Source organism: Tympanuchus pallidicinctus, unplaced genomic scaffold, assembly GCF_026119805.1.
Source record: "Tympanuchus pallidicinctus isolate F22 unplaced genomic scaffold, pur_lepc_1.0 scaffold19, whole genome shotgun sequence".
Taxonomy (NCBI): domain Eukaryota; kingdom Metazoa; phylum Chordata; class Aves; order Galliformes; family Phasianidae; genus Tympanuchus; species Tympanuchus pallidicinctus.
The window spans coordinates 5041184-5053699 of NW_026294710.1; the positions used below are offsets into that span (position 1 = coordinate 5041184).

Sequence of the window (12516 nt, forward strand, 5' to 3'; positions counted from 1 at the left end):
ACAGAATAAGATATCAAATCTTCTTTTAACATTCTAAGATACTTGACCAACAGATTTTTTTGTGAAATAATAATATATTCTGCTCTTCCTTATATTTCACTATATAAATATTCCCAATTGCTTTAACTACCATAGAGTATCATTGCTTTGTTATTAGTTTCATAGCAAAGTATAATGCACAGAAGAGTGAAAGTCCCTTGTGTCTGACACACTTCATGGGTATGAGACCAGCAGAGAAGGCTGTGGGAGAGCTGGAGATGATCTGGAAGCAGCTATACTGAGACAGTAGTGGTAGAATGGATTCCCCAAATGGGTAGCCAGAAAAATTACACACAAGCTTAAATGCTTTACTAATACTTCATCAAAGCCCAACTACAGAAATCTGGGGTGCTACTCTGGTAATATATAAAAAAGTAAATGGAATATTGAAGAAAAATAGAGTCACACGGGAAGAACAGCTCTAGAAAGTGGTTTAATGGACTGTGTCATATTCATTGCAATAAAAAAAAGTAAAGAGATGTGGTAGTGATCAGATTTTCTGAAAAGAAGAGAGAGGATTTTGGGAACAGACCTCTCTGGGAGTCTTGAATTAAAGATTCAAGATCATAGAAGCAGAAGGAGCAAAATTGCATCACTTGCTATTGTTTACACCTGCAGAGCATGGTAAGGGCATTTAGATGCAGTTTTAGTGGACTTCAGCTGAGTGCCTAAAACTGATGCTCTTGGGCAACTGTTGGTCCCTATTGCTCCCACTGCAGAGAGAAAGACTGTTGTTCCCAGGTGAGGCTTTGCATGTAGATCTCTAACATGACTGGTGTAGTGGTAGGGAGGTCAGCTGTGTAGACTTATTTCATTGTACATTTGTAGACCTTATCCACTGCTGATGCTAGGTGCTAGGGTGAGAATAATATAAAAATGAACTAGACACCCTCATGGAGAAAAATAGATTGCTAGACACTAACATGAAGCATAGCTCTCTAAAAGGATCATATGAGTTCATTCTATCCTAAATTGTCCGTTGCTAGTTTTTTGAGAAATTTCTCTGGAGCATCCCAGGGTTTTTCTACTTGTGGGGTTTTCACTCTGACATCTGGACCCAGATTCAGGTTCAGAAGTTTCCGGTTCAATGAATGTTTAAACATCATGTTTGTTCCTAACTCTGCCTCAACTTTATCCTGGTTTTGAAATGTTTTATTTCAAGGAATGTCTTCCAAGTATGCCGAGCTGCCAGGAGTTTACCTCAGCAAGTATTTACCACTCCAGCGAATTTACTCAGTGGAGGAGAATCACTGTCCTTTTACCACAGAAAACTTGGTGAGCCTCCCTCTCTTTCTTTCTTTCTTTCTTTCTTTCTTTCTGGAGGGGAGAGGAGGGGAGTGGAGGGTACAGATAGTTCATCTGCTTTGTCTGCTTTTACACTGCTACAAAGATGAAGTCCCATGTAGATCATTCTGAAGACAATGGGTGATATAGGGGCAAACTCAAGTCACTGGTGTTTAACATAAAATGCCTTCCTCATGTCCTTGGAATGAAATGATGCTGAAGTCACTAGAAACTATTGTTAAGGATTGTTTTTAATGTATATTGTGACTTCTAATAAAATTCAGATCCTTTCAAAAATAGTGGCTTCTCTTTAAATGGGTCACTGGAGGAAGTGTTTATTTATATTGTTAATTTTTATTTTTAACATTCCTTATTGTTTACATCTCCAGACCAAAACCTTGCATAAACAATTACTAATTATTCATTTCTGGGAATTTTTTACCTTTTGTTTCTTTTTATAGCATGTCTTCAAAAATAGCTTTGTAAAAAAAGAATCCTATTCACCTTACTGTAATAAAACCTTTTTTTGCCCACCCTAACATTATAATTTAACTAAATTATTTCTTCTGTTATTTATTTTAAAAGCTTTACTATGAAGTACAACTAGAAGGTAGTTGTAGATCTTGCTAATCTTCACTCATTTCCTGCATTATTATTATTATTCCTATGCTCTACTTCTTGCTTCTGTTCTACCTAACAGCAGCTACAATGAGAACTTGCACAGATTAAGTTGTCTTTGTGTTTTCCTTCTGTCGCCATTTTTTTCTGCACTGTCCATAGCCTCAGCATAACAAGCAATATTACCTGCCTCCAAAATACTTACTATTCTTTCAGTATAGCCAATTTGCAGAATTCCATAATTACAGACAAACCATCAGGGACAAAAATTGAATCTTTAAAGCATGTCAAGTCAGATAATACCAAATGGTGTGCATTAGCCTATAATTATAAATCTTACATGCTGATCTGTAGCATCAGCTGTAGAATCTGTGGATCATGGAGGCACTTAGAAGTTTTTAAAAGTGTCTAGAATTTTTTTAGGATCTATTCCAAAGTACGCTGTTATTTTAAATTTAATTTAAATACTCAAGGTTATTATTATACATTTTATAATTGAGGCTAATACTGGTGTTGTGGAGCTTTTATTCTTTAAGATCTAGTAATTTTCCTCAGCGAATGAGTTGACAGAAACAAATAATTCCATTTTAATTTAGGAGACTGTGGGGAAAAATTATGGTGAAATAATAACCAGGTTACCATTTTATACTGTGCACAAATCATAAATATTTCATACTTTGTCTTTTATCTGAAAGGATTCCCATCTGTTATCAGAGTTTTGTTTGTAATTAAGGTACAAATTGCCAGTGATCATCACTTCGGATTTCATAAAGCACATTTTCAGTATGACTGTGCTGTGCTACTGAGTAGTTAGGGTAAGGAGGAAGAATAACCCCCACCAGAAGTAATCTGATTCACAAAGCTGATCTCAGCCTCTCTTCCTCTCACCGTCATCAGCAAGGTTTGGTCAGTCCTTGGGTTCTGAATGGAAGGAGAATTTTTTGCATTTTTAAATCTACTGTATACCACATATACAGTAACAAACACTGGGCAGGTCTCTGCCTCAGGTTTGCTGGTGGACATATGACAATCAGATTCCCTCTGGCACATGGCTTCAGAACTGCCTCTCACCACCTTCTGTTCCCTTCCTGCTCACTGCAAGCACCAACTTGCAAAACATAGATGATGTCCAGAAAAAGCAGTGCAGAAGTGCTGCCAAACATGGACCTGGACTTGAGTTCTTAATAGTCCCAGTGTGACAGTTGGTGGCCTCAGTATGCCCTCACACTCTTACACAGCTCCAATACAATTTCCTGAGGTCTCATTGTTGCATGCACATCTTTTTACTGAGAATTTGCAGCTTTGGTGCATTGGAAGCATCAGGCTTTGTTACTGTGTACCAGAAATTTGCTTGTAACAGAAACTAGTTCTGTTGTAAAACTTTCTGGGTGTGCTGGTATTTTTGTGTGTTTGTAGATGTTCAGCATCTGGCACACATGGGTTTACATGGTATTCGTGTTATCCAAAATTTGGTGCAGAAGGAAATCTGCTGCAACTGTGAGAGTTTTGTTGGAGAAATGAAATGTATGCACCTGCTCACTGAAATTGTATTGTACTTGAACTGAATATTTCTAACACTGATGAAAATTAATTTCAGTTTTATGGAAGACATTTACATATGAACAGGCTTTAATGAGATACAAGCAGCTGTCAGTTGCTGACTTCATAAACAAATCAACACCTAATGACTGAATGAGAATTTCAGGATAATTGGGTAAATGTAATTATGGTAACTCAGAAGGTAGCAAATGTAATTGTATCAACCACAAATTTGTGTTAAATTTTTCATTTTTTTTAATATCAGGAGAGAAGACAATGATTTTATTTAAATCACATATCTGAAAAAAAAATTATAAGCTTCATTTCACTTGCAAGACATCTGGGACTCACCACCATTTCCTTTTGCTCATGTAAAATTACAGGCAGCAGCAGTGACTTCCATTTGACATCAGTCTGATTTAGATATGGTGTCATCAGAAGGCCAAAGAACCTTCCAGTAGTATTTTAACCTTGTAGAAAAAGCTGGGAGGAAGTAGAGAATCACAGAATCATGTGAGTTGGAAGAGACCCTTAAAGATCATCAACTGCAACTCTTGTTGAAGTATTGGAGAGGTTTATTTTGCTTGTAATGAAATTATTTTATAACTCCCTGATACATGCTTCCCGTTTGAGTAGATGTCCATCCAAACAGTGACAGTTCAGAAAACTGAGAATGAAGCTGATGTTCAGCTTCTTTTTTTTTTTTTTCCTTAATTAACATGGTATTTTTAAATGGTTGATTACCATTTTTAACAGCATAATCCTCTTAAGCTGTTGTTCCTTTGCAATGCAGAGCAGTGTTGGAAAGCTCTCACAAGCAGCAAGGACTGGCTTTCCAGAAGCATTGCTTTTGCAATGGAAACCTCAGCCCACAGGCCTCACCTTCAGCCAGGCCTCCACCACCACCCTGTGTTCTGGGGGTTAGGGATGTGTGGTGGTGAAGTTCTTTCTGGGGGAGACATCTCTTTGCTTGATGTCCTAATTACCTCTATGCTACTCTATACCTCTGTGTAGGTACTTCTGGGCCTATAGGGTTGCACACCTCTGCCCACACATGGCCCCCAACAAAAAACAAGGAAGCCACAGCTCCCATTCCTGTCACAGACAACATGATGCTATTTTTTTTTCCTGCTGGAAGGTCTTTTTTTTTTCTTTGTATGCATAGAAGCCTTTATTTGCTTTCAGTATTGCTCTTTTCCTCAGTGCACACCAGATTTAATACCCACTACCACAGCTCTCCAGAGCACAGTTTGTGCAGTGCTCCCTGAGGCACTGTTCACAGAATCACAGAATGGCCAGGGTTGGAAGGGACCTCAAGGATCATGAATCTCCAACCCCCCTGCCACATGCAGGGCCACCAACCTCCACATTAAATGCTAAACCAGGCTGCCCAGGGTCCCATCCAACCTGGCCTTGAACACCTCCAAGGACGGGGCATCCACAACCTCTCTGGGCAGCCTGTTCCAGTACCTCACCACTCTCTGGGTAAATGCACTGTTGATGCACTGTAGTGAACATGAGCAACACCCTTAAGGCAACGTGCTGGCTTCAGAGTACTCAGAAAATAACTGTGGTCAGTATTTACTGGACATTGTGTCTGTTGCATGCTTAGGAAGTCCTTAGTGGGCAGATTGCTGAAATTGTGCACTTTTAATGAATAATTCATACCTCTTGTAATGTAACCCATCAAGGCATTGTATCCTGAGGGAGTATTTAATCTGTAGATCTGCCCCCAGATTAGCTCTATAATGCTGTAAAAATACTTACAGTGCTTACAATATCAAACAGGTACTGAAAAAAGAAAACAAAGGTCATTGCAATTGAACATCAAGCCCTTGGGCAGCCTTGGTTTTTGTTTTTTAAAGAAGTTCATGCATTTGAATTCTAAAAAATTATTCAAGCATAGATTAATTTGATCTTTGTATGCTTCTAGTGTGTAACTGGCTGGGTAACTGCTGTGCCATACTGTCCATTTTAGCTACCCAAGCCTCCCATATTCATTCTTCCTCTTCATATGAGCAGGTGACTCAGCCACCTTTATTATGTTCATCTTAACACCTTACCCTATATGATTTCCAGAAAGTGAGGAAGGGTCTTTTTCTTAAGTTAGAATTAGCGCATTGTATCTCATACTGTCATATCACAGCCATGTGGCTTAGACACTTGCTTGGAAAGAATCTCCTGCTTCTTGTAGAAATTTCCTGCTGCTCCTCATTTGCCTTCCCTGTCAGCCTGTGGCCAGACAAAGCCCCAGGTAGTGTCTGAATTTTTTTTTGCTGCTGTCAGCTTTGCTTTCCCTATCTATCGTCTTTGTAGCAATATAACAAAGCTTCACTTCCCACGTTGCCTCAGCCATCCCTTTCTTTCCCCAGATCTACCATGCAATCAGCACAGCTCCTTGTACTCCATCACAATGACTTCCCATTTTTGCTTCACTTCATATGCAATATCTTATCTCAATCTCCCAGCCACATCTGTATGAGCGTGGACAAGATTCTACTCATCCCATCCCACCAGCTGGTTGGCGTCACATTGTACCAGTTGGCAGTAAAGCTTGAGAAGGCTTGCTGGTGACAGTCTTTTTCAAAAACTGATAACTGTAATGTCACCATAATGTCACTAGCATAATCTAGTTTAGTATCATTGTCTGTATCCTATAAAAAACTCTCAACTTTTTGAATGGAAAGAAGAGAAATGCTTAGTTGCAAGAAGTTTAATTTCAAATATTATTTTTTGAATAAATATCATATGAAACCTTTTTGCATGCATTATACCCTATTAACCATCCAAAAATATGAAAGTCAAGGTCACACTCTTGATCCAACTTCCTTGTTTTGCAACCTTACACCCTCACAGGATGGCACTTAATAAAAATCTGATAATATTCATTGATAGATATGTCTTATATTAGTGTGGCCATTAAGCATGAAGTTTCTACAGCATCTCTGTAGTCTTCCACGGAAATGTCATTATTAACAGCCAAGTCTTTTATGTAACCCTGTGCAGTAAGAAACATCATATAGAAAGTTCACTTGTAAGACTCTGTCTTTGGTTGTGTTAGTTTTTACAGGCTGAGCAATGACTGCAATACCAATTTGACTTCTTATAGTTGCATTTTTTGCCTGCAGTACTGTAAAGCATCCACATTAAAACACTGTTATTGCTTTTAAGGTCCAGTGCCACACGTTTCCGCTGGAGTCAGTGCTACTACACAGCACCGGATGAATGGGCCTTAGACAACATCTACATCGGACAGCAGTGTCCCAACATGTGCAGTGGGCATGGCTGGTGCGACCATGGCATTTGCAGGTAGACAGCATTTGCCTATTTGACAAGTTACTGCTGTCTTGGTACTTAAGTATTCTGTTATTCTGTTATTTTGTGGTTTTTTTGTTTGTTTTTCTTCTTTTTAGATTATAAAAACGAAACATACACCTATGAGGGCTAAGCCATTAAAGCATTATTAAAAGCTGGTTGTTCCAACACCCAAGAGCCTATACCCTTGGCAGATGCAGGCAGTGAAGGGAGTCTCAGTATCATGGGGATGCCCTGCTGCAGGTGTCCTGGTGACTCTCTGACTCTCTGCTCAGGAGGCTCTAGCACAGGGCTGGAGCTGTTTTGCTGGGGCAGAAAGACATGAAGAACCAGCTCAGAGCTGCTTTGCAGGCTTCAGAGTTAATGCAATACCAAAGGCAGAGTGCTGCCTGCCAGCTTTAAACTTTCTGGACACTGCATTATTTTTAAAGTAAAATATAGCTTATTTCCAGTTATCTGGTTAACCCAGCTTGTTTTTAGCATCCAAAATTCCAATTCCTGAATGATTTTTTTACATATAATTTTAAAAGGTCTTAACTAATTGTGAGCACCAGATAAGATCTTTAAAACTTGTTATGCTTATGCTTTCTTCCAGGTGTGACTCAGGGTTTCGGGGTACAGAGTGTCAGCCTGAAAATCCTCTTCCTTCAACTATCATGTCAGATTTTGAAAACCCAGATGTCCTGAAGACAGAGTGGCAAGAAATTATTGGAGGAGAGATTGTAAAGCCTGAAGAAGGCTGTGGGGTCATCTCATCTGGCTCCTCACTATACTTCAACAAGGTATCAGTAAGGGACATGAGGCTGAGAAGGCATATGGTAATGTCAGTTTTAATGGAACAGGATGGTGTTATAAGGAAAAGGAAGGTAGCAGAAAGCTCTGAGGCACAGCAAAGTGCAGCATGAAAAGTGCATTAAATAGCACAGCGGTGCTCTGCAGGTAAAAAACAAGGGAATTCAAAGAAATGGAGAGTAACGTTGCATATCCAAGAAATAGCAAAGGTAATGGAAAGAAGCAAATTGTCAGCATGCTGAGAAGTGCACAAATTAATACTGTTATTAATATTATGCATGTTCTGTTTTAAGACACAGTTCTTTCTCAGCAAACTCAACTTTTTCTGTCATGTTCTGGATGGGGCATCAAGAATGGTTAGATTTCAGGAGTCACTGAGAACAAAGAACCAAAAATAGTGAAAAAGCAACCCTTCCAGCATTTAGAAAGTGCCCGGTTAGCCTGCAGGAGAACTCTCTTGTGTGACTTGGATGCGTTACACAAAAAAGTAATACAGCAAGAAAAAGATTTCTGCAAATTGATAGCAATTGTAACATAAAAAGAGATCTTTACGATCAGATGTATGATTATGGGTTATAATCACAGATTTGTTTTCCATTGTTGCTCCTCAGGTCTAATTCTGTTGGGATGGATTTTTTTGTTGTTCTTAATTGAAAGGAAGAGTATAAGTACAGCTTCTCTTGTAAGGGTTTGATCAAACTGCCACTGCTGTCATGAGAACAGGATTAGTCCCAGTGGAATAACCCAGTGTGCAAAGCTGTGTAATCATGTGTTGTTAACCTCATTACAAATATCTAACTCATCAAATAATTTTCAGCACTCCTACGTAGTCTCACATCCACCTCCCTTGAAAATGCAGCTCTGTGCTGAAAATTTCATAACAAACCAATCAGTCTAACTAGCTAATTGTGATAATTGGATTTTTTAATATAATTGTCTTATCTATTAAATGTTTCTCCTTCTGGCTCAGTTCCTTATGCCAGGTTTCTCAAAGAAGTTTGCTAAATTGTAATTAACCTGCTATGATCTTTCTTCTGATTTCTGCTAAGGAGGAGTGAAAATCTCATTTAGGAATTCTTGGCTTCTTTCTATTGATCTCTAGGGATTACGTTATCATTCATTTATTGAGTAGTAGCACTCTGTGTGCCATCAGCTGAAGGTGGCTTATTTAATTTCTGTTTAGATCCTTTTCAAGGTGTCCAGTGGTCATGGTGATAAACATTACAAAAATTATTTTCATAACTGCCTGACAGTTCTATATTGTTTTGGGAGCTCATATTCACAGGTTCTGTTTCTTTACAGTTCCTCAGCTAGCCACTTTTTATTTCAGTGTCTAATGTTTCCTGCCATAATCAATCACTGCTATCGGAATTAATGTTGCCTTTGTTTTGCCAACTCTCTATCTTTTGTTTCACAATTAACTGTAATCAATTATAGGCATGTTAGCAATTAGCCCCTGCAATTTCTTCAAGGTTTTAAGTAACTCATGCCCTTTCTCAGTTAACCTGGTTTTGTGGATGACTCTTTAGCAGTCAGTGCCAATTTGGAGCAGGGATGATGTAGATAATGAAAATGTCCTCACAATAGTTTTACAGCCAGATCTCTGACTCTCAGATGGGACATATTTGCCCATGGGACAGCAACAGTGTTGGAACCTTTTGGAAAAGTTTGATTTGATTAAAACAATTTTGAATTCCCGTGGGTTTCTGAAAACAAAAAAGTTGTGAAAGCAAACTACCAAAACATTATCAGTGTCACATCGCTGGGCCTTGGGCAAGTCGTAGTCATGTTGGCCTGCACAGGGAAGCTTGGGACTGCACCCAAGGCTGTGCCTATCTCACAATCATGATGACACCATGCAAGATGGCTTTATTCAGCTGGGAATAAACAAACAAACATTTTAAAAGTGCAGACAATATTCAAGACTCAATTGATACAGCTGTATCTTCAGTAAGTTTTCCAGAAATTAGTCTGCCAGTATGATGTGGCCTATTTGTTAGAGTCTGTAAATGAACTACAGCTGTAGCACCAGCAAAAAAAGATATTCTGTGAAAAAAGCAATTAATGTATCTTTGTTCTGAGTTTACCCTAAACTGAGTAGGAATGGGAAATAGTTAATAAGTGGAACATAATTTAAAATCATCTATCATTACTATCATTAGACTGGATATAAGGAAAAGTTTTTACACTAAGGCTGGTGAGGCACTGGAACAGGTGGCCCAGAGAGGTGGTGGGTGCTCCATCTTTGGAGGTATTCAAGGTCTGGCTGGATGGGGCACTGAGCACCCTGATCTATATGTAGGTGTCTCTCATCATTGCACAGGTGATGAGCTAGGTGACCTTTAAAGGTCCGTTACATCTTAAACTATTCTATGATTTTTAGGCAATTCAAACCAGATGGCCTGTTGTCAAGTCTGCTCTATTCTGAGAGTCTTTTTCAGTGTTAATGCCAGGTTGCAGCTGGTTTTGGTAAATGCAGAAAGATGTTCCCTGTAGCTCCTCTCCAGCCACACACCGTGCTTTCTGGAGGCACAACTGGGGCTGTACTGGGGCAGGGCTGTGACAGGCGGGGTGCACGTGGGGCACTTTTGTGGGGACACTGCTCTTGTCCTCTGTCCTGTCTCACGTGGGAAGTGTTGTTCACGCCTGTTGCTGTGGAGCCCACAGGATCAGTCTCAAGCTGGGAGTACAAGGGGAAAGGGAGAAGTGCAATTACAGTAAAAGATTTTTGCACCTTAGAGCATCTTTTAGCTTAGTATCCTGTCTTCTTTTGTCAGTAAGTACAGAGTGACCACATGAGCCACACTACAGATGCCCAAGAGCTGTTTCCTGCTAGAACTCAAAAACATCCTTGAAAATGCTATACTAAATTTAATGAGGCTATTTTTTCTCTCTGCTATGCTCACATAAAACTAGAACTAAATCCATAGGTTTTAGATGAAAGACTAGGATAATACTAGGAGAAGAAAGTTGCTTTGTGAATGAATAAATCCTACTCACGTGAGGCATGAAAAGAAAATGCCCCTCCCTTGTTATTATTTAGGAGATGAACTACACTGCTGCAAATCTTCCATGCACTGCTTTTGTAGAGGTAACTGGAAGGAAAACTGTCAAATGGGCTGATGCCAACATGTGGGAAGGCCATTCTCCTTGCAGATAGCACTGGATTAGCAACCAGAGAAACAAATGCCACACAGACAATCACAAAACAAAGGACCTTGAGTGCCACTAACACTAAAAGACTGAATAGAAAGTGAAGTCACCAATCTGTGCCAGCAGAGTGGATCAAAGGGAGAGTGGAGAGAAAATGCTTAAGTGAAACATAGAAAAGTGTATACTTTCGGATGTTGTAAGGGTCTTGATGAGACAAGACCAGGTTAATCAGAGCCTAAAATGTATGAAGATATTATAATACACAAGGATCTGATCATAACTGAGTTTGATTGCTAGGCAAATGCAAGACAAAAAATAAGCAATGGTCAGGCATCTGATACATCAGCTGCACTTCCCTTCCCTGAAACATAGTAGGCATTATTGATAATGTAATTCCAGGTGTCCCAGTAAAAAAAAATGTGATGTCAGAAATGCTTTTTTATTGCTTTATACTTTATGTCTCCTGAAGGCATTTGGTACCATGAAGGAGTGAGGAGGCAAAGGAGAGATGAAAAAGTTGTGTTAAAATTGTGTTTGAAAGTTGTGTTGTGTGTTGAAATGCTGCGTCTCTAATAGTAAAAATGCTTGTTGGAACGCACCTGAGAGATTAAGCCCTAAAGGATGGCCAAGGAAAACCATGCCCTAAGAACAAGAAAAGTCATGTTAACACAAAATTCAGTGTCTCCTGTGTTCCTATATAATATTCATCTATGCTTGACTTTAAAATATGTCAATTTGGAGTGAAGGTGTCATATTTAATATTACTTTTTACACCTCTTTTCATTCAACTGTAGGCTGGAAAAAGACAGTTGGTAAGCTGGGATTTGGACACTACCTGGGTGGATTTTGTTCAGTTTTACATCCAGATTGGAGGAGAAAGTTCTTCATGCAATAGACCAGACAGCAGAGAAGAAGGTGTGCTGCTGCAGTACAGCAATAATGGTGGTATCAACTGGCAGCTGCTAGCGGAAATGTATTTCTCTGATTTCAGCAAACCCAGGTAAAACTTTTGCCTAAGTTAAATCAGCTATATCCATACTCCTCATCTCTTTAAGAAACCTATTTCTTAGTCTGTGTAAACATGAAGAATCATTTCATGCTATAGTGCTTAAAAGCTGTCCTTATGTGGAAACTCAGGCTGCCACAGTAAACCCTTGTCATTATGAAGGAAAAATCTTATCAAAGCAGGCTGTAGAAAACCTGAAGATAGCTTACCAATGCCAAATGAAATTGCAATTGTCTGTATAGCTATTAACATGATTCCTATTGCCATAGCCGATTTCTTGCAGTATATAAATATGTGAATAATTTTACCCTCCAAGCTCCTCATTTTGCCTTCAATACACAGTGGTTTCAGAATGACTGTTGTAAACTTGGTAAACTCTTTTTCTAAAAGTAATTTCAGCATTTGAAAGTATAAAACTGTTTACTTTGCCTCTACTTTGACAAAATAACAGGAAGCTTCCAACAAATAAGGATGTCCCCAGTTATGCACTGGAATCTTCATTGCTTGGCTATCCAGTGCATTAGTTTTAGGCAAAACATTTACCTCCCTGGAGTAACCAAGGGCAATGGTCCTTACAGAGTATGTTGCTGTGTATATTTATTACTTATACTGCTGCTCCAAATCTTATTTTCCAGTTACTTACTTTCTGACACATAAAACTAGGAACTCTCTGAAAAAGATTCTGTGTGGCCCCAAATGATTTTTTCACTTCTGTCTGCCGAAGAGGCAAGGTCTAGCAAGTCCAATGATACACAGTAGCATGATGTTAA

General features: G+C 39.1%; 1 protein-coding gene across 2 annotated transcripts in view; it reads left to right on the top strand.

Annotated features, from left to right (window-relative positions):
* Nucleotides 1–12516, top strand: part of RELN (reelin) — a 267668-nt gene that overhangs the window by 191249 nt on the left and 63903 nt on the right. For both annotated transcript variants that reach the window (XM_052680833.1, XM_052680834.1), the window contains exons 22-25: nt 1202–1314; nt 6652–6789; nt 7391–7577; nt 11535–11740. In XM_052680833.1, coding sequence (XP_052536793.1) covers nt 1202–1314; nt 6652–6789; nt 7391–7577; nt 11535–11740 — 644 coding nt within the window. The remainder of the gene's footprint in view (nt 1–1201; nt 1315–6651; nt 6790–7390; nt 7578–11534; nt 11741–12516) is intronic.